The sequence below is a fragment of the Stenella coeruleoalba genome, assembly GCF_951394435.1.
Source record: "Stenella coeruleoalba genome assembly, chromosome: 3".
NCBI classification, from domain to species: domain Eukaryota; kingdom Metazoa; phylum Chordata; class Mammalia; order Artiodactyla; family Delphinidae; genus Stenella; species Stenella coeruleoalba.
The window spans coordinates 158,351,237-158,371,552 of NC_137148.1; the positions used below are offsets into that span (position 1 = coordinate 158,351,237).

Sequence of the window (20,316 nt, forward strand, 5' to 3'; positions counted from 1 at the left end):
GGCTGAGTAGACACCCTCGGAGGCAGAGCAGGGACAGAGCCTGGAGGATATGGCCAGCAAGGGTCTGCACTGCCCCTGACATACAGACTTCATGAGGACCTCAAGGTTCTCATGTTTCTGTGGATAGACCTCAACCTGTAGGTGTAGGTTTGTGCAACATACGCTGTTGGAGGACCGCAAGCAGAGGTGACAGGTCTGATCTGCCCGCCCTCCCCACCCAGGCACCCTGAACACTCCTTTCCCTTGACACTCACCCCAAATTTAACCTTAACTGCTATGCCCAATGCATGGGTGGGGGTCTGTGGGCCTGGGTGTGCATGTCTGGTGGAGCAGCTCCGTTACAGGCTACATTTAAATGGGGCAGGTGTCAGGTCTGGACAGACCAGGCCTCCTGGAGATGACGACCACAGCTCATGGAGACCCCGGCAAATCTGACAAGACTTGGGGCAGCGAAAAGAACTTTATGGAGTTGGGATACACTTAGGTTAACTTACCCCCAATACAGATCTCTACAGTGAAATGTTTATAGCCTAGAAACATGAACACCTAGAGGAAAAGGGAACACAAACACTCTTCTGAGGAGCACTGTCTTCAGCAACTCAAGGTGGGCACTTAGAGTTCGCAGCCCACATCTACACCTAGGAGAAGACACTCAGGGTTGGGGTGTCTTGAAGGATGACAGGGGGGTCCAGAAGGAGGCGGATGGAGGAGCTGCTTCAGGCCAGGGATGGAACGAGCTTCCTCTGCCCGGTGCCTGGGCAAGCAGCACATCACTGCATGGGAAGAGAGAGAAGGAGTGAGGGAGCTTCTATCCTGGAAGCCAGGTGACCGGAGAACCCAGCCCCACCAGACCCACACGTCTCCTCACCCACAGTCACCACCCACTTGGAGCTGATTAACCAGTATTGCCAGAAGTGAAATGACACCTCTCAGCTCAGAGGAGGTAAGACAGAGGCTGCTGGCTCCCGGCTCAGACTCAGGGTTGCAAAGAGCCCAGAATCTCCAGATTTAGGCAAAGCCTCAGGGCACAGTGTAAAGGACATTCAGGATGAGGGCATGGCAACCACCATCCTCGCCAGGATCCCTGCCTCTCCTGACCTCAGAGCCATCTCCTACGTGTAGAGCCCCAGGACAGGGCAGGGGCCCAGTGCTTCAATATCGGGATGCAAGTCCCCCCTCTCTGCAAATGTTTCTTCCCACATGGAAGCTGGAGAGTCTCCTGGATTACTCATTCCTGAAATTCAGCCCCAAATGGAAGCCAGGCAGCGGTCTAAAGGCTTCTCTCTTGGTAAGCTACCACCTTGCTAATTCTTGAATCTGTGCCCGCTCTGCACTCCCCTGGTCACCAGGACAGGGTGCCCACCTGGAGCAGCATACTGAGGCCCAGGTTGCGGTGCCTCCTCTCCAGCTCCGACACAGCCTGCAGCAGGGACCTGAACCTCTCCGCTGGGTCCTCATCCTCGTCGTCCAGGGACCCTTCCTCTTTCTCTGCTTCCTGCAGGAAGCGCCCCTCCTCCTCAGCAAAGAAGGCCCGAAGCTTCTTGTAGTCAGTCAGGGCCTTCTTCCTCCGGTCCATCACATGTCCCTACAGGATGGGTGGGTGGCAGGGAGGGATACCCGTGTCCTCGGGCTACCCCGAGACACCGCCCCCCACCGCCCCACAACCGACCACCTCAAGGGAGGAGAGTCCCCTGACCGCCCTGCCAAATAGGGTCAGGGGTACACAGCCACGTTTCCTTGTTCACATGGACTCCAACCCCACCCCACTTGCCTTCCACACAGCAGCGGCGGACTCAGCCTGGCCATGCAGGTCCCGAGCATCGTTCAGATCTTTCCTCATGATCTCCACAGATCCCTTGTTCTCCTGGAAAGAGATGCTGGTTATGGGGTGTGTGGCCACTTCTGAAGGTCTGGGGCCCACCTAAGCCCAGTCCAGAGGGACACTGCACCACCAGAATCCCCTGACGGTCCAGAGGCCTCAGTTCATGGTCTTGGCCCACCAGACACCTCAAAACCCTGCAGGCACCAGAGAGGGTGGTCTTAGTGACCCACTATGCTCTCTCCAGTCTGAGAGAAATATTTGTGCTAAGAATCCAACAGGGTAACTGTACACAAGACCATCCATTGGGGTCCCTAGTGTTACTGTCCCCAGCGTAGGGATGGAGGGTGGTCTCTTTGGGGTGAGGATGGCCACACCCAGGGCCTGCCCAGCTCCATGCACTGACTGGATAGGTGGGGTCCTTCACCAGGAGGAAAGAACACCACCAGTCCCCTGGCCACATGCTCTAGCCCCAAGCAAGCCCCTGGATGCTACACTCCACTGTTTACCCAGGAGACCCCAGGACCCAACCCCTGACACATGTACCCTCAAACGTGCTACTCTCTCCCCTCTGGTGGGCAGAGACCACACTGTTTCCACTCCAGGGGCCTGGCTGTCTTTATTCTCTAAGAAATAAAGTTGAGCCCACCACACACACAGCGGGTCCCTGGGATCCCCAGACCCCAGCTGTGACCAGACTCTCCGATGGCAGGTTCCGACCCAGAATCAAGTGCCACATGTAACGGATGAAAGCACAGTGGAAAAGGTTCCAGAACAAAGTAGGTTAAGGGACTCGAGAGAAGACGGAATGGGAGGGGGGCGCACAGGACTCCAGAGGGGCCGATAGCCTCAGGCCCCGTCCCCTAAGAGGGGACTTTGCTCGTCGGGGCAGGGCTACCATAGCGTGACGTCACGCCAGGGGCAGGGCAGTAACACAAAAGGGGCAAGGCATGGGGGCGGGGCCCACAGCAGGACTGTCTGCCCCTGCGGGGTGGGGCAGGCCAGTACAACACTGAGAAGGCGGCAGGGGCATCCTGGGGGGAAGCGGGGGACGATGGGGAGAAAGGGCACTGTCCAGGGATGGGGAAAGGGGGACTGGATACCTGCCGAAGTTAGGGTAGTGGAGAGGAAGCAACTTCTGGGGGTAGGGAATGGGGGAACAAGGCACCGTCCAGGGATGGGAGAAAGGGTTCTGCGCACCGTACAGAGGAAGGAAGCAAAAGGGACAGGGCAACAACTGGGGTATTGGGGGGGGGGGTGTCAGAGCACCGTCCAAAAGATGGAGATTGGGGCCCAGGGCGCCATCCGGATAATACGGAGGGGGAACAGGGCGCAGTCTGGGGATGGGAAGGGGGACAGGGCACCCTCCGGGGAAGGGCAGCGCATGGGACGCCGCCCGCGCGCACCTTGCCGCGCAGCGCCTTCCTCCAGCGGGGCTCCCACTCGGGCGGCTCGGGCCCCGCGGCCATGCGGCAAGCGGCGCACAGCGGGCCCCCGTCGGCTCGGCACAGCAGCTGCAGCGCCGCCTCAGAGGCCGGGCCGTCGCGCGCGGGCGCCGCGGCAGCCTCCTCGAGCGCCAGCAGGCGGCGGCTGAGCGGCGGGCGGCCGGGCTCCACAGCGCGCTGCCAGCAGTCGTCGGCGCACTCGGGACACGGGAAGGGCCCGTCCTCCTCCGCCCAGAATCGCACCACGCACGCCCGGCAGAAGCGATGGCCGCAGTCGGCGCGCACCGGCTCGCGAGGCGCGCGCTGGCACAGGGCGCAGGCGGCCTCGGCTGGGCCCGCGGGAAGCGCCAGGGCAGCGGTGGCGGGGCCCTCGAGGAGGGCGCAGACAGGGACGCGGACCGGGGAGCACAGGTGGCTGGGCTGGCGAGGCCGGAGACACGGGGGAAAGCCGGGGACCGGGACGCAGGAAAAGCGCGGCCGGAGAGCCGGGGACGGGGATGTGCGGACGGGGATGGAGAGCAGGGACGAAGGACAAGAATGGCGACTGGGATAGCTGGGCGCCCGGCGCAGGGTCCTGGCAGGCGTGTGCTCCACGCAGGGTCCTGGCAGTGGTGTACTCCAGTCTCCCGGGTCCTGACAGGCCGCTACACTCCGCCTGGGTCCTGGCAGCGATGTACACTCTCCCCGCCCCCCCGCCCCGCCCAGCTAACAGTGACGCGCTTCAGCCTCCCGCCCGCGGGCCGACCCACGTCCTTGCACGCTGAAATCTTACAGGGATTGTCACTTCTCCCATAAGTGACTCGTGTGCGAAAGGGAAACAGTTTTATTTGAAAAGTCCATTTTAATCGTCTTTTTTGTAAGCTGCTAGGACCTGAGCTGCAAGCACCTCCTCCGGGCGCAACGCCCACGCGGGGTGGGGACTGGGCTGGAATACGGCCTGCGTGGGACGCTTCCTGGGCACCCTCCCACGTGAAATCGTTCTGTATGCACCGAACCGCGTGTGCCTTCCCCGCGTGCGTGGGTCCGGCGTGGACTCTCAGAGGAACACGTCTTGTGAGGGCCACCCCACGTGGGTGGCCAACGTCCTACCTGGAGCCCAGGCTTTAGGTCCCCAGTTCGCCCCTGAGCCTCAGGCACGGGGAATCCAGCGGCGAGGAAACTCATTGATTCAGAGTGAAGACTTGTGATAAGACCCAGGGCTACCAGTCTCCAGGTCCATACCAGGAAATTCGTTAGCATTTCTTTAAAGACAAAAAAGGTTTAGGGAAGGAGCGGTCTGGTGGTTTGTTTTTGGTTTTTTGTTGTTTTAACCAAGCACTTGGTTTTAAAAAAATGCAATTTTTAATTTTTTAGAAGTGAATCTGGGGCTTCCCTGGTGGCGCAGTGGTTGAGAGTCCTCCTGCCGATGCAGGGGACACGGGTTCGTGCCCCGCCGCGAAGATCCCACAAGCCGCGGAGCGGCTAGGCCCGTGAGCCATGGCCGCTGAGCCTGCGCGTCCGTAGCCTGTGCTCCGCAACGGGAGAGGCCACAACAGTGAGAGGCCCGCGTACCGCAAAAAAAAGAAAAAAAAAAAGTGAATCTGTTATTCCGCATAAGTGCAAAATCTTTCTAGGTATTGCTCTTTGGTTTTGTGGGGACTTTTTTTGTTTTTTTTTAAATCTGATGTTGACTTAACAAAAAACACGTAAAAGTTAAGTTTTATTCAGGCACCTTACTGAGGCCTGTAGCCAGGAAATAGCTGTTGACTGAAGAAAATGCACAACCTAAACGTTGAGGGTTATATTTTATTTGGCAGACTTGCTAAGGACCTCAGCCAGGAAGAGAGCCTCTCAGGAGCCAGGTATTATAGGAGTTTTGGCAACAAAAACCAGGTTTGGAACAACAAAAGATTACTGTTGAAGAAAACCGGGGGCTTCCCTGGTGGCGCACTGGTTGAGAGTCCGCCTGCCGATGTAGGGGACAGGGGTTCATGCCCCAGTCCGGGAAGATCCCACATGACGCGGAGCGGCCGGGCCGTGAGCCATGGCCACTGAGCCTGCGCGTCCGGAGCCTGTGCTCCGCAACGGGAGAGGCCACAGCAGTGAGAGGCCCGCGTATCGCAAAACAAACAAACAAACAAAAAAACCCAGACATCTTAAATTAATGAATTTAGTGCTTTTTTTTTAATGTATGGGAAGATACAATAGTCTGGGCTTATTGGAATCATTCCTTTGATAGGGACCTTAACCATCTAGGGCCAGTACCCTGTTTTTCTCCTTTCTGAATCCCCTCAGGGTGCACAGTTGGGGTGGCTGTGGTGCCACAACATCCTTTGTTTACTAATAAGGCAAGCTGGTTGTCTTTATCCACACAGCCTCTCCTTACCTCTGAAGGGACTGGTCCAAAGAGGTAGTGGAGGAGCCAGTATATATTAGAATTGTTTTGGCTGGGAAATACTTGTAGTCAAGCATACATTTTGATAAAAGATTACTGCTAATCACAAGGAACAGATATCTCAAGTTACTGATTTTAGTGCTTTTCTATCTATGGGAAGATGCAAGAATATGGGGTCATTGAAAGTATTCCTTAGATATGCATTTTAACTGTCTGGGGGCCTGGTAAATCCAAAGTGCAGAATGTTTCATCATTTTTTCCCCCATCTTGAATTCCCCTCAGGGCACACTGTCAGTGGGCGACTGTAGTGGGTTGCAACTTACCTCTTTCTATAACAGGGTGATGAGTGACACTCTATTCTCTTTGTTTACACTGGCATAGACTTGAAAATGCACTAAATGAGCGGTTGGAAGTGTGACTGGAAAACAGGTTAGTTCTGTGGAGCAGTTGTTAGAAGGAGGAAAGCACTTCAGGCCGAGCCTAGCTGATTTGTTGGGTAGACTAGGAACACAGTGGAGAGAAAAGTGGGGGAAAAGAAAAAGAAAATCAATGAGCAAAGGCCATGATAATTCAGTGAGTGTGAAAAATAATCAGGCACAACCATTAAAGGCAAATAACCAAACTAGGAAGATGTCAGCCACAAATATACAAAGAGTTCATACAATTTGGAACTGAAAAGTACAACGGAAAAATACCCCCTGCCCCATGGAATTTGTCAGCTCACAGAGAAAATGCAAATGCTGAATAGACATGAGAAAAAATACACACTCTAACCAGTTACCAAGAAATAGAAACATAAAGTGAGACCTTTTTTTTTCACTATTAAGTTGGGAGACCCTGTTACTAAACCAAACCTGGGTCCATTCATCCATGTCGCAGCAAAGCCAATCAGTCTGCTGACACTGAGTTGTGGTGAAGGAAAGTATGCAGGGTGCCAAGCAAGGAGAATGGGCAGCTCATGCTCAAAAAGCCCAAACTCCCCAGTGGATTTTAGGGAAAGGTTTTTAAAGGCAGCATTTGGGGTAAGCAGCTGGGGGACTTTCTTCTGACTGGCTGGTGATGAGATAACAAGGGGATATTTCAGAAATCCTAAACATCTGGTTCCAACACTGGTTCCAACCAGTCTTGGGTCTACCTGCTTGTCAGCATGTAGTCACCATCCTCCACCTGGGTGGGGGTCTTAGTTTCTGCAGAACAACTCAAGAATTTGCATCAGATTATTATTATGTCCCTTGAGGAGGAAATAGGACTCTGTTTTATTGCTGAACTATTTTTCAAGCTCTCTTGCTTAATGCTTTTCCTTTGTTTCTGCATTCCATCACTTCCCTAATTAGAGCCTGAGTCTGCTCCTCCAAACTCAGGGAAGGCCTAGGACACTAATGCCTTTTTCTACAAACAAGGAATGGGGGATATGGAGGGGATTTTGTACCTGGGAAGTCCCTCCTGCTGGGTTTCAACCAAAAAAAAACCTGATTTTGCAGATATTGCTTCTGGGAGACAATGTAGCAGTATGTGTTAAGGATCTTCAGATTTTTCATAACCTTTGGAATTCCTTTTCTCAAAATATGTTCTATAAAAATAACCCAAAGTGGAAATAAATCGTCACTTGGTTTGGTCTGGAGAAGTGTTTGTCATATCACTATTTGGGAGGGGGGGAAGCTTAAAGTCCAATAATAGGGGAATGACTCAGCAAATTATAGCAGGCATCAATTTGAAGATGTATGCATGAAAGATTTTTGGAAATGAGGAATGACAAACATTGTTAGAACCCATCCATGACCTGCTCCCAACTCCAATGTGTGGATTTTTCCCCACAACAGGCAATTCTCTGTGTTTACAATTTAACTTAATTTTGACACTCCTGGAGATAGCATCAAACCCCACAGGTTAAGGGCTCAGTGATACAAGACTGCCCCCCTGCAACTTCAGTTGCCACTCACAAATCCAAGCATCACCTGTGATACCATAGTATCACAAATGTCTATAGACCAGAGGGTCTCATCACAGTATCACACTATCCTTCGTTAAGACCAGCAGAATCAAAATTGTGTTGTGCAGAATTCCCATTTTCCAAGACAGACTCAAACTGGCATTTTCCCTCCAGCTTCCTTTGTACCCTCCAGGAGAGAGACAAGGAATGGGAGAAGAGAGGGCAAAAGAAGAGATGTGCATTCTCTCCCTCATCTGCTTCTTGAACCATCCAGAGAACTGAAGACTCCCACTTTCAGGTCAGAGGCAGAATAAGAGTGGGTGGTGGTCTGAATTATTGCTCAGAATAACATTTCATAAATACCACCGATACAGTAGGACACTTGGCAGGCTCTGAGCATCTTGATGCTGACATCAAAGACATCAAAGAACTAAATAAGGGACTTCCCTGGTGGCGCAGTGGTTAAGAATCTACCTGCCAATGCAGCGGACATGGGTTCAATCCCTGGTCTGGGAAGATCCCACATGCCATGGAGCAACTAAGGCTGAGCGCCACAACTACTGGGCCTGTGCTGTAGAGCCCACGAGCCACAACTACAGAGCCCCTGTGCCACAACTACTGAAGCCCACGGACCTAGAGCCCGTGCTCTGCAACGAAGAGTAGCCCCTGCCTGCCGCAACTAGAGAAAGCCTGCATGCAGCAATGAAGACCCAACGCAGCTGAAAATAAATAAATTAATTAATTAATTAATTTTAAAAACCCCAAAGCTTTATTTAAAAAAAGAACTAAATAAGAGAATGCCTCACCATGAAAGGGCAGAATTCCCGGTTTTGCTGGTTCTGAACCATATTCCATATTTCTCAATATTGTATTTTAAATAGGTTAGTATAAAGTTTTGAGATTAAATTAGTAACAATGAAAAAATCTGAATATTTTCTATAAGTGTGACAAAGTAGTTTTTTTTTTAAGGTAACAAAAAAATAGACCACTAGAAGAGAAATAAAGGATTCTAAGGGTAGCAGAATATACTACCCCAAAATGTGTCACTTTGGCATAAAGATTATTTTGAGCTGGAGGCAAATGAGGATCAACAGTTGCAGAAAGATGCCTTCCCAGAGTTTCCTTAACTGACTAAAAGCAGAAACTTCTGAAAAATGAAAACCGCCATAAGTGCCCTCTCGGGGAAGTCTTCTGGCTGTGAAGATGATGGAAAGTCAGGGCCAAGATGGACCTGCACTAATGACACTTGTCTTCCATTGGTTTCCCCCCAAATATTTACCTTCCCATAGCTTGACACCCCTGGAAGCCTAAAACCCTTTTCCTTTCTCTTGTCACTTCTCTACAGGTTTATTTGTTAAGATGCTGTATAAGCCCAAGTTCTAACCTGAGATTTCTTCCGTGTGATGTGCACCATATGCATTAATAAACTATTTTTCTCTTGTTGATCTGATGGGTTGTTTGTTTGTTTGTTTTTGTCAGTCTAATTATGGGGTCTCAGCCAATGAAACTAAGATGAGAAGAGAGAAAAGTTTTTCTCTCCTTAAGTTTTCATTAAAGGAAGTTGTAATCGCACATCAACCTAATGATTTGATGTGTGTTTTATTGCATTTCGAGTTACCCTATTTTAAGTTCTGTTTTCACAAACCAAACAAAAGGGGATGGTAAAGAGATCTTCAACTACGGGTGTAGGAGAAATGATTGAAGAGCTGAGGGTGTTGAGGTTAAGAAGATACAACTCTGGAAATTTCATGTCTGGCATGTGGAAAAAGAATAGAAAGCAATTTTTATTTCTCAGAAAAGACAGAAATAGGACTAAGAAATACAACTTACTAGGAGGCAAATTTGAAGTCGTTATGTTTATGATATTGTGATGTATAATAAGAAATATATATTTGGCCTTCCTCCCTATTCCTAGCACAGAGCTCCTAAAACCCTGGGAATTTCCTAAGTGATGAGAATCATAAAGTTGTCCTGATATTCAAAACGAACCTCTGTCAGTGACATCACGGTTTGTGTTAATGAGGTAACTTTTGGAAAGTTCTTGAGGATGGGAGGAGGTTGCCAGGGGAACCAATCTAGTAAGAGAGGGTTGGAAGTTTTAGTCCCACCCTCCATAAAAACCCAGAAGGATGGGGTTTGGAGAGCTTCCAGGTCGATGAACACCTGGAGATTTGGAGAGGGTGGCATGCCCAGAGAGGGCATGGAAGCTCTGTGCCCTTTCCCCATACCTTGCCCTGTGCATCTCTTGTACCTGGCTGTTCCCAAGTTATATCCTTTTATGATAAACTGGTGATTAGTAAGTAACATGTTTCTCAGAGTTCTGTGAACTGCTCTAGCAAAGTAATCAAACCCAAGGAGGAAGACAAGGAAACTTCTGATCTATAGTGGGGTCAGTCAGAAGCACAGGTGACAACCTGAACTTTCAATTGGAGTCTGAATTGGGGACAGGCTTGTAGAACTGAGCCCTTAACCTGTGAGACTTGATGCTATCTCCAGTTAGGTAGTGACAGAATTGAGTTAACTGCCTGTGAGAAAAACACAAACATCAGAATTGATGTCGGATTTGGAATGATATTCCTCCAAATTTTCCATGTTCTAATGAAAAAAAAAAATCACAGAGTGTTAAAGCTGAGATTGGTGTTCAGGATGGTTCAGTCCATCCCATGTCTGACCTAAAGAGGCTGAAAGCCACACACGTCAGGGTGGTACCTCCACAAAACTACCAGACTGCCTTAAATAAGGACTCTTTCATATTTTCATTTGTATTTTTCTGCTTCAAAGAAAATTATTGTCTCATTTTAGAACTGAAGAGGGAAAAAAATCAGGATGGGGTATTTGTTGGTTTCCAACAAATTAAACGTATTGAAAGGAAAAAGGTGAGTGGCAAATATAAATTGCAATTATGGTATTATCTGTGAGAATAGTTTTCCAGACTTTTCTAGATTTTCATAATAATATGCTTGAAAACTTGTTTCTAAACATGTATTTATTCCTGATACATTTAAAGCTGTATCCACTCTAAAGTACAGCTAAGCTCTATCACATATATTCTTTTAGGTGGTATTTCTTTTTATTAGGATCTAAATATTTTTAATTCCCCATATGATCTCTTTTTTAACCCAGATATTATCTAGCTATATATTACTTAGTTTCCAAATATACAGAATTTGTAACTACAATTTGGTTAATAATTTATACTTTACTACACTACAGATGTAGAACACAAGAGTTTGGAATTTAATGAGCTCTCCTCTATGACTGAATGGATGGGTTATTTTTGCAAATGGTCCCTGTGTGCTCAAAAGGAAAGTGGGTCCTCTGCTTGCTGGTTATAGTTCCAAAATCTTGAGGTTATTAATTGTGTTATTGAGCTCTTCAATATCACTGCTTGGTGGGCTTCCCTGAGGGCGCAGTGGTTAAAAATCCACCTGCCAATGCAGGGGACACGGGTTTGAGCCCTGGTCCAGGAAGATCCCACATACTGCAGAGCAACTAGACCCATACGCCACAACTACTGAGCCTGCACTCTAGAGCCCGCGAGCCACAACTACTGAGCCCGTGTGCCTAGAGCCCATGCTCTGCAACAAGAGAAGCCACCGCAATGAGAAGCCCACGCATCACAACAAAGATCAGCCCCTACCTGCTGCAACTAGAGAAAGCCCGCGTGCAGCAACGAATACCCAACACAGCCAAAAAGTAAATTAATTAATTAAAAAATATATATCACTGCTTAGTTTGTATTTGATTTCTCAGTGTCTGTGTGTGATAGGTGTTAAAAATCTGTGACAATGGTGATTTACCCATTTCCACATGGATTGCAATTAGCTGGTATTTTGAAGTGATATGAAGTGCATTTATGCTTAAGATGATTATGTTGACTTGATCTAGTGTTCACTGTATCAGAATGTAATGTCCATCTTTGTCATTTATGATCATTTTTACCTCAAATTATACTTTTTTTAGATCCTAAGATATAAACATGGTAGAAAATGAGAAATATCAGAAATACCTAGAAATCATTTATACTGAAATTACTACATCAAAATGCGTGGGACCCAAATAAGCCATACTTAAAGGAAAGGTTTCTTTAAGCTCATTTATGGGGGTGGAGGCTGGGGAGAGGAACTAACCATTTGTTAGGGATCGAATTGAGTCCAGCAAAAAGATGAAAAGAAGTGTTGAAGTCTGTTAACCTGAAACAAATAGACTGTCAGTATCTCTCCAGCAAAGATGAGTTTATTCGGGATCAGCAGAGAATTGCAACTTGGGGTCTGCAACCATGGTGAGCCTCATGCAAATCCCCACATGGCAAGGGAAGGAGAACACTTTTATAGAGAGGAAAAGAAAGTTGGGAGGGCCACAGTAAACAAAGAGTTCTTGTCTTCATTGGCTGAGTCCTTGCCAGAAAAGAGGAGCATTCTTTCTTCTTCCTATTGGGCTCTGCTGTCATTGCAGCACATGAGAGCTCCCTCTTCTGGTCTCCAAACTCTATTTAGGAAACCCAGCAGGAGTCTGCGGGGCCTTCCCAGAGACAGACACCAGCTGACCCCTGTGTCCCCTGCCTCTTGTTTGTAAAAAAGCTTTAGCTTCCTAGGCCTCCCCCGACTCTCAAAGAACAAATTTAATCAGAGAAATGAGAAAATGCAGAAACAAAGGAAAACAGTTAAGCAAGACAAAATAATAGTTTAGCCATAAAACAAAGTCAAGAACCTTTAGTTCCTCCCCAAGTCCAGGTTGTCATCTATGCTTCCGAGCCACCGACTATAGATCAGAGGTTTTCATAACCTCCTCCTTGGGTTCCATTAATTTGCTAGAGTGGCTCACAGAATACAGAGAAACATTTTACCTACTACATCACTGGTTTATCATAAAAGCATATAACTTGGGAACAGCCAGGTGGAAGAGATGAATAGGGCAAGATATGGGGAAAGAGTACGGAGCTTTCATGCCCTCTCTGAGCAAACCACTCTCTCCAAATCTCTAGGTGTTCACTGACCTGGAAGCTCTCCAAACCCCATCCTTTTGAGTTTTTATGGAGGCTTCATTACATAGTCATGATTGATTAAGTCATTGGCCATTGATAATGGATTCAACCTCTAGCCCCTCTCCCCTCCTGGGAGGTCAGGGTGGGACTGAAACTTCCAACCCCATCTCACTAGGTTGGTTCCCCTGGCAACCTGCGCCCATCCTCAAGGACTTTCCAAAAGTCACCTCATTAACACAGTCTGGTGTCATTGACAGAGGTTTATTTTGAATATCAAGATACTTTTATGATTCTCATCACTTAGGAAATTCCTAGGGTTTTAGGAGCTCTGAGCTATGAATAGGGAGAAAGACCAAATATATATTTCTTATTATACATAACAATACCACACCTTCAAAATATTTCCAGTACTTCATTAAACTTTTGTAAAAAGTGCACTGGAAAGCAGGTAAGCAAGGAAAATGGGCATAACAGGGAAGATATTTGGGAATATATGTAAATAAACAAGAGATGATCATTACACAGACCAATGATGGTAATGAGCCTTGAGCTGTGAAGTATGATTAGTAACTTATTGTACAAATAGCAAAATATAAATAATAGTTGAATATTGTACTATACACTTAAAATCTTTTGAGAGGGTAATTTCATGTGTTTTTTACCAAAATAAAATAAATAAATAAAATTTGGAATTTCTTCCTGGATTTTTTAAAATCTCAATTGCATTGTCCAAGCCTGTTCTTGCTTAACTAAAATAAGTCAAATGAATGACTACTCCCTTATCTCACGGGGTTCTCAAATCTAGGATGAAAAAAAATGGGCCAGTTTGCATCAGCTCAAGTAAATACCAGTGTAATACTTTAATAAAATGGCACAAGTAAATTTTCTAGGAAGTGAAATCTATTTCATCTTGATGCGTCAGGACCAAAAGTGACAGAAACTAATTTGAACCATAGAATTGAAAATGCAGGAGGTACCTTCCTTGGCTCCTCATCTCGGTCCACTAGGGTTGCTATCATACTATAGACTGGGTGGATTAAAAGCAACAGACACTTATTTCTCATAATCCTGGAGGCTGGGAGTTCAGCGTCAAGGTGCTGGAAAATTTGGGTTCTGGAGAGAGCCCACTTTCTGATTCATTGATTGATGACTTTTCACTGTGTCCTCAGATAACAGAAGGGGCAAGGGAGCGCTCTTTTATAAGGGCACTAATCCCATTCCTGAGGGCACCACCCTCACGACCTAATTACCTCCCAAAGGCCCCACCTCCTAACACCATCACCCTGGGATTTCAACATGAAGTTTGGCGGGGAGTGCTATTCACACCACAGCACTCCTGAAAGGGTGTTGTGCCATCCAGCTCTCATCCAGCAGAGCTCTAATGGCCGAATGTCTTCAGGATATATGCCACGTCTTCTCTCCAAGCTCTTCCTTCTGGTGGAGTCCCCAGGCAGGTGTCTTCTATTGGCAGCCTTCAGCTTCTACTACAATCAATCTGAGCCTAGCAAACTGTGCTATTGTGATCTATAATAAGAAATATATATTTGGTCTTCCTCCTTCTCCTGGTACAGAGCTCCTGAAACCACTGGAATTTCCTATAATAAAAGCAATAAAGGTGTCATTTGTTCTGTTAATGAGGTGACTTTTGGAAAGGCCCTAAGGATGGGAGCTGGTTGCCAGGGGAACCAATCATGTAATCAAGGGATTGGAACTTGCAGTACCACCCCCTGACCTCCAGGGAGTGAAGAGGGGCTGGAGATTGAATCAGCTGCCAATGTCCAATAATTTAATCAATTATGCCTATGTAATGGAGGCTCCAAAACAGCCAGAAGGACTGGTTCCAGGGAGCTTCTGGGTTGGTAGAAATTTGGGGAGAGTGGCACAAGCAGAGAGGGCATGGAAGCTGGAGCCCTTTCCCCGGGGCCTTGCCCTGGGCATCTCTTCCACCTGGCTGTTCCTGAGTTACGTCCTCTAATAATAAACCAGTAATCTAGGAAGTGAAATGCTTCTCTGCGTTCTGTGAGCTGCTCTAGCAAATTAATCAAACCCAAGGAGGGGGTCATGGGAACCTCTGATTCGGTGGGACAGAAGCACAGAAGACAACTGGACTTGTCACTGGCATCTGAAGAGTGTGTGGTGGGGGGCAGTCTTGTCGGACTGAACCCTTAATCTGTGGGATCTGATGCTATCTCCAGGTAGATGGTGTCAGAATTTAGTTGAATTGTAAGACACCCAGCTGGTGTTGCAGAATTGCTTGGTGGTATGGAGAACCAATCCCACCCCACGTTGGAATTGGAGTCAGAATCCTTTTGTAAACAAGAGTTCCTCTCTTCCAAATGCCTCAACCAACGCTTAGAGTTGGTGTCATGCTGGTCACTGAGATTGTCGCCATGACCAGGGAAAGGGTCTGAGTGATCAAACCTCCTGTTCAGGTCTGGGACCAGCACCAGCCAGAGAAAGGCAGTAAATTCTGGGCAAGCCCGACCACATGGAGCCACATATTAGCCAGGAGGCCAAGGGAAGAAAGAGAGGAGATGAGTAAGAGAACACAGGAAGGCCTACAAAGTCACCTGCTAGGCTGTGGAGTTGACGGGCTTGGAGATGACCTCACCACTCCAGGAGATAACCCAGGTGAGGAGAGACCACTATCCATGCCCAGGAGCCAGGACCAGAGCCCATATCACTGCCAGGATGCTCCTGGAGAACATGCTAGCTGCAACCTCCACCCTCCAGGAGAAGGGAATAACTTTTGTAAAATTAATGATTAAACTTACAGATAGCAAATGTTGTTTCTTTTAATGCTCCAGTATTAAAAACAAACTTTGGACAATGTTTTAACTTTTTCAACTCAAAAATCATGTCAAAACTAATGACTCAATTTAATGTTTTAATTGCAAATATAGTGCTAACTTTTTTAGATATTTTAGTCAAAACTTTTAAATAATTCAATGTCCTAAAAATTCCAAATATCCCAATGATATTTCTAAGCTTAAAGCAATATTAAGAATATTTCTAGGGGCTTGAGTCACTATATACAACTCATATAAAGTTATTCCATCATCCCAACCTAAGCAAATAGGAGTTTCTTTCCCAGGGCTCTGAAGGGAATGAACGATAGGGCACTGAAGGGAATGTTTCCTAGAGATCAGAAACAATTCACCAAGGAGCACCATGCCTTTCATATGTGAACTCACCAATCCAGAGCCCACACCCTAAGCATCTCCTCTCACATTCATGGGCAGGCCACTGTCCACCTGCCCTCATCACCCCAGGGCAGGTACCACACAACTAGGGACAGGCCCTATGCCCCGAGCCAGCTGAAATTACTCAAACCAGGCAATCCTGAGTCTGCTTGCCCTACCTTATCTTGCCTTTCCTGTAGAAAAAACAAGCGTCTTTCTCAAGATTTCCCCTCGCTCCCCCTGCTTCCTAGCAGACCCTGCTGTTTCTCAGTGTGGCCTGGCCCTGTGAGGTGTGTTGTGCCCCTCCTCTTGGGAACTGTGAGTATAACAGCTATCTTTTCAATGGCAGTCATGTCTTGATCTGTTGGCCTCACCATACCTGAATAACAACAGTAATAAGTTTTTTAATTGGCTGTATTTTAAAAGTGAGACAAAGCCAAGAGCAAGAGGCAGCAGTGGGAGACAAGTTCCTAATTATGGGTGGGCGTCAGTGGCTGTGTGCAGAGCCAGGGCTTACACAGAAGGGGAATGTGACCAGGTTCCGTAATATCCCCATGCTCAGATGCCGGGTTGCAAGGGAGGCTAAGAGTAAGTTTATCTGTCATTTTTCCAGGAGCAACAGCACCCAGCCCCTTTCTAGAATCTGAGGAAGTTGCAATAAGCATTAAAACTGCTTACTTCTAAAGCAAAACCAATTCTTGGTTGTGGAGAAACAAAGCCATGCAAATAAAGTGAATATCAATCTACAGGGGAAAGGTTGAGTTCAATAGAATGTATGCTGGGCAGCCAGGAGTTATGCAGTCACGGAAAAGATTCAGAGCTTTCCCAGAAAATCTGAAGGGAGGCCTTACGAAAGACTAGGTAAATCTATGCATATCAAAATCACATATTGTGAAACAATTACACAAAAACAATACCTGTATAACTAATAAAGAAGAATTCATGGAAAGTTGTTACTCTACATGGGGAAGGGAAGTGGAATGAGAAGCAGGGGGACAGGCAGGTGGTAGCATATGCCCTTTGATAAACCCATGCAGGTGTGGGTACCTGGAATAGGAGTTTAAAATAGCCAACCAAAGGCACCACCCAACACAGCCACTGGACACTGTACTCCCAGCCTGCCTGGAAAATCATTTTTCGAGCCCATTCCACATTGGAAAATATTACAGGAGGTTATTGCTTCTCTAGAAAAGAGAGCCTGCGCTTAGGTATGAGGACTTATTTGGTGTTCCAGCATAGGACTCTGGGAAGGATGCTGTACACAGAATCTAAGGCTGCAGACAACACCAAAAGAAGATGAGCCTGGGGTCTCGGGTCCTGACTCGAAGGAGTCTCTAAGGGAGACCTGGTGGTGAGCTCATTACCATAACCAGGCCTGTGATTGAAGAGTTCCAAACTCGAACCCATCATCCCCGCTCCGCTCCCCACCCCCCAGCTCTTCCCCTCCTAAAGTGTGGGAAAAGTTCCGTCCCTCCCAAAATTCTGGACAGTCCCCCTCCCCGCCAAGACAGCGAAAGAAAAGCCAAGGGCACCCGGAAAACCCCCACATGTCACTTGATACCGCGCGCGGGTGGCCTCAGAACAGCCAGTCGCTTTGCTAGCGTCTCCATTTCACGCCCAAGGACCCGGATGCGGCGCGCTCGATGAGGGTCCTTGGCCATGACCCGGACACGACGGGCGGGGATGGTGCACAGGAGGGTGACCGCAGAGCCCCCACCCACCCAGGCCGTCCTGGCGCTGGGATCCTGCGCGACGGGGCTTCCCAGACACAGAAAGAGTAGCGCGCGGGAGGGCGCTGGGGCTCAGGGGCTGCAGCAGTGCAAGGGTGCGGGATACAGGGACGCGCGGACACAGGATTTCAAGGGTGCTAGATAGAGGAGCTCAAGGGCGTACGAGTGCCGCAGTGCCGGGACGCAAAGGGATGGCAAGCGGCACACACCGTGCAAAGACACAGATGGGAGGGAGGGTTGTGGAGGTGGAGGGGAACCTTCCCTGAAGAACCCGCTCCCGCCTACACTCTGGGGACTGCCCGCGCAGGATCAGAAAGCGCGGCAGCCTCCGGTATTTACCCGAAAGGGCTCATCTGGATTGGTTCAAACTCAATCTTGCCCGCCCCTCACGACAAACCTATTGGCTAAGGCGCCTCCTCGAGCTTTCCGAGGCTTTCTATTATTCCACCACCTCTGCTGCGTCCTTCAATTTGGCGTGTGAGTTTGCAATTTCCTGTATTTTATGCACATTTGTGCCTTAATGTTTTCACCCATGTCTTTGGATATTATCGTGATTTCCTGACGCGCTCGTAACACAGAAATGCTCCTGCTTTGGGGCGGGGGCTGGAGGGGTCGGGGGGGGAGGGGCTGGACAAAACCACCCAGACAAGCCCTGGGATGTCCCCTGTGTGTGTCACGGGTGAGGCCATCTGCCCACCCATCCCCCAGTCACCTTCCGTCACCTTCCCTTCGCCCCCACCCCGTCCATCTCCCAGGACCCTCCCTACACCCCTCATCGCGCAGCTTTCCTTTCTGTAAAACCCACCATTCCCATCCCTCCTCCTGCCCAGCTCCTGGCCTCCTCCGGACACCTCTCCCCACAGCCCCCAATGCCCCGCTCCACAGTCCTTCTCCCCCACCCCCTAGCTCTCCCTTCCCAGGTCCAGACTAGGTCTCCTGAAAATACCAGAAATATAAAATATAGCAATAAAAAATTATTGTCATAAAATCTCGTCTGTGTTTTCTGTATTTTCTTAATACTGCTGGAAGTTGCTAGATTCACTTTCAACACCCCTTAAGATCTTTTAATTAATGTAGTTAGATAGGAAGTAAGAGATAAACACTGTGTATGCATGGGGAGGGGTGACATTTCCCTGGAAGAACAAACAATTAGAGCCGCCCATGCACCGGTGCAGCTTCGAGCTGGCAGTGGGGAGGGGCTTGGGTGCCTGTGCCCACTGACCCCAGCCTTGCCTCTGACGCCTTCTGCGTCCCCACGGTCTATCCGGGTGTGACTGTCGCAGCTAAGAAGCCGATGGGCGAGCGTGCCCTGCCTCTGTGTGTCTGTGTGTCTGCGTGGGCGCTGAGATGGAAATGACATAGTCCGCAAGCTGTGCGTCCATTGCTGCTTCTCAGATCTCGTTTCGCGGTCCTATCTCACTTCTGCAGTTGTGGTCGCCTGTCCTTCATTCACACCTGGCTCTGGGATTAGATTGCAGCCCTACCCTTTTCTAATTTGCTGAAATAAAATGAGCAAAGAAGTCATTTGGTCAACACGGGTGTTTGGAAAAGACCACTCAGTTATCTTGCGCAGGATGCGGGCCAGCATCTGCCTATCTTGCGTCCTGCGCATGCGCGCGGCCGGAAGGGCCCTGGATGCCAGCGCATCGGAGGGCAAGGCCTTGGAGACTGGGATCCCCAGCCCTTTGCCACACGGGGCATCCCTCGGTGGTGGCAGGAGGATGGCTTTTGTCCTCAGGGTGTCCGCTGGAAGCTGTGCTGAGGGACAAAGGCTGCCTAAACCGTCTTTTCCTTCTTTTCAATCTTGCATTCTGTGAGGTTTACTTTTTCTCTGCAGAGCTCCACGGCACGCCCTGTAATTTCAACTACTCACTTTCCTGCAGCGCTCAACCCTAAAGAATTAAAACTCTTCTTCAATAAGCCTCCGTGTTGTCTTTTCTGTACCTGCGGGGTGCTGTCTCCAGGCAGATCCCTCCCTCCCTCCCAGCAGGCTCTGTGTATAGCAAGTGTTACAATTCCGATATGGAAAGAATCAGCATTCTATTGGGGGGGGGGGGAAACATATGTGTTTGCCATTGCAATGTTTCAGTTATATGAAATGCTTGTTTGTGAGAATTTTAAAGTGATTTGACTTCTTGGCTGAATGAGGAGAGAGCTTACTGCACAATCCCCTAGGAGGAAAGAATGGCTTCATTCGTGCATCACAAAAATCCAAGATGATAAAACGTGCTCATTTCATGCATGAAGTAGGAAACAGATGGGCCCCTGGGCCAAAGGGCTGGTGTTTTTCAAATGGAGCAAAACTGAAGTTTTGTCCTCAGCCAGACGAGAACGAAGCCCGTTTCCCTTCCTCCGTTAAGATGGAGGGAATGAACTAGCAGTGGGGAATTTGTTGCAGCAAAAATAGAAATGAGACTTTTCTGATAAACAAGGAAAGTAAGGAAACAATGAACAGGCTGGGAAACAACAGGCACAGGTCTGAAAGAGTTAAGCAATCTTGGTTATTCTTCAGCTGTTACTACTAAAAAACACTTGTAGCTAGTCGTGTCCTTCACAAACCTGAGTACTCTCTGACTCCATAAGAATTCCCCTTTGCACCTGGCATTTCTTCTCCTCCTACACTCCCTTGTAGCACTCTTCATTTCAGAAAGAAGGTCACGGGCCGATAACTTCAGAGACACCAGACCCGGTTGCTGCTTGACACCTGACGCCAGCTTTGGCCATGAATTTGCAGAAGAAAAGGAATGCAAGACCTTCATTACTTTGAGCCTTACTTTGAGCCTTCATTACACCTACCCCAGACCATAAGGCCCAGGCTATATAACCTTTCCCTATTCCGCAGGGAGGGGGGC

General features: G+C 48.4%; 1 protein-coding gene across 1 annotated transcript; it reads right to left on the bottom strand.

The window, feature by feature from the left end:
- Positions 1–441: 441 nt before the first annotated feature.
- RNF187 (ring finger protein 187) lies at positions 442–17,395 on the bottom strand (the record flags this gene model as incomplete). Its single annotated transcript, XM_079918682.1, has 5 exons — positions 442–773; positions 1,364–1,585; positions 1,772–1,864; positions 3,226–3,926; positions 17,296–17,395. The coding sequence occupies 5 exons, from the start codon at positions 17,393–17,395 to the stop codon at positions 771–773; spliced, it is 1,119 nt and encodes a 372-aa protein (XP_079774808.1). The 3' UTR covers positions 442–770.
- Positions 17,396–20,316: the final 2,921 nt, after the last annotated feature.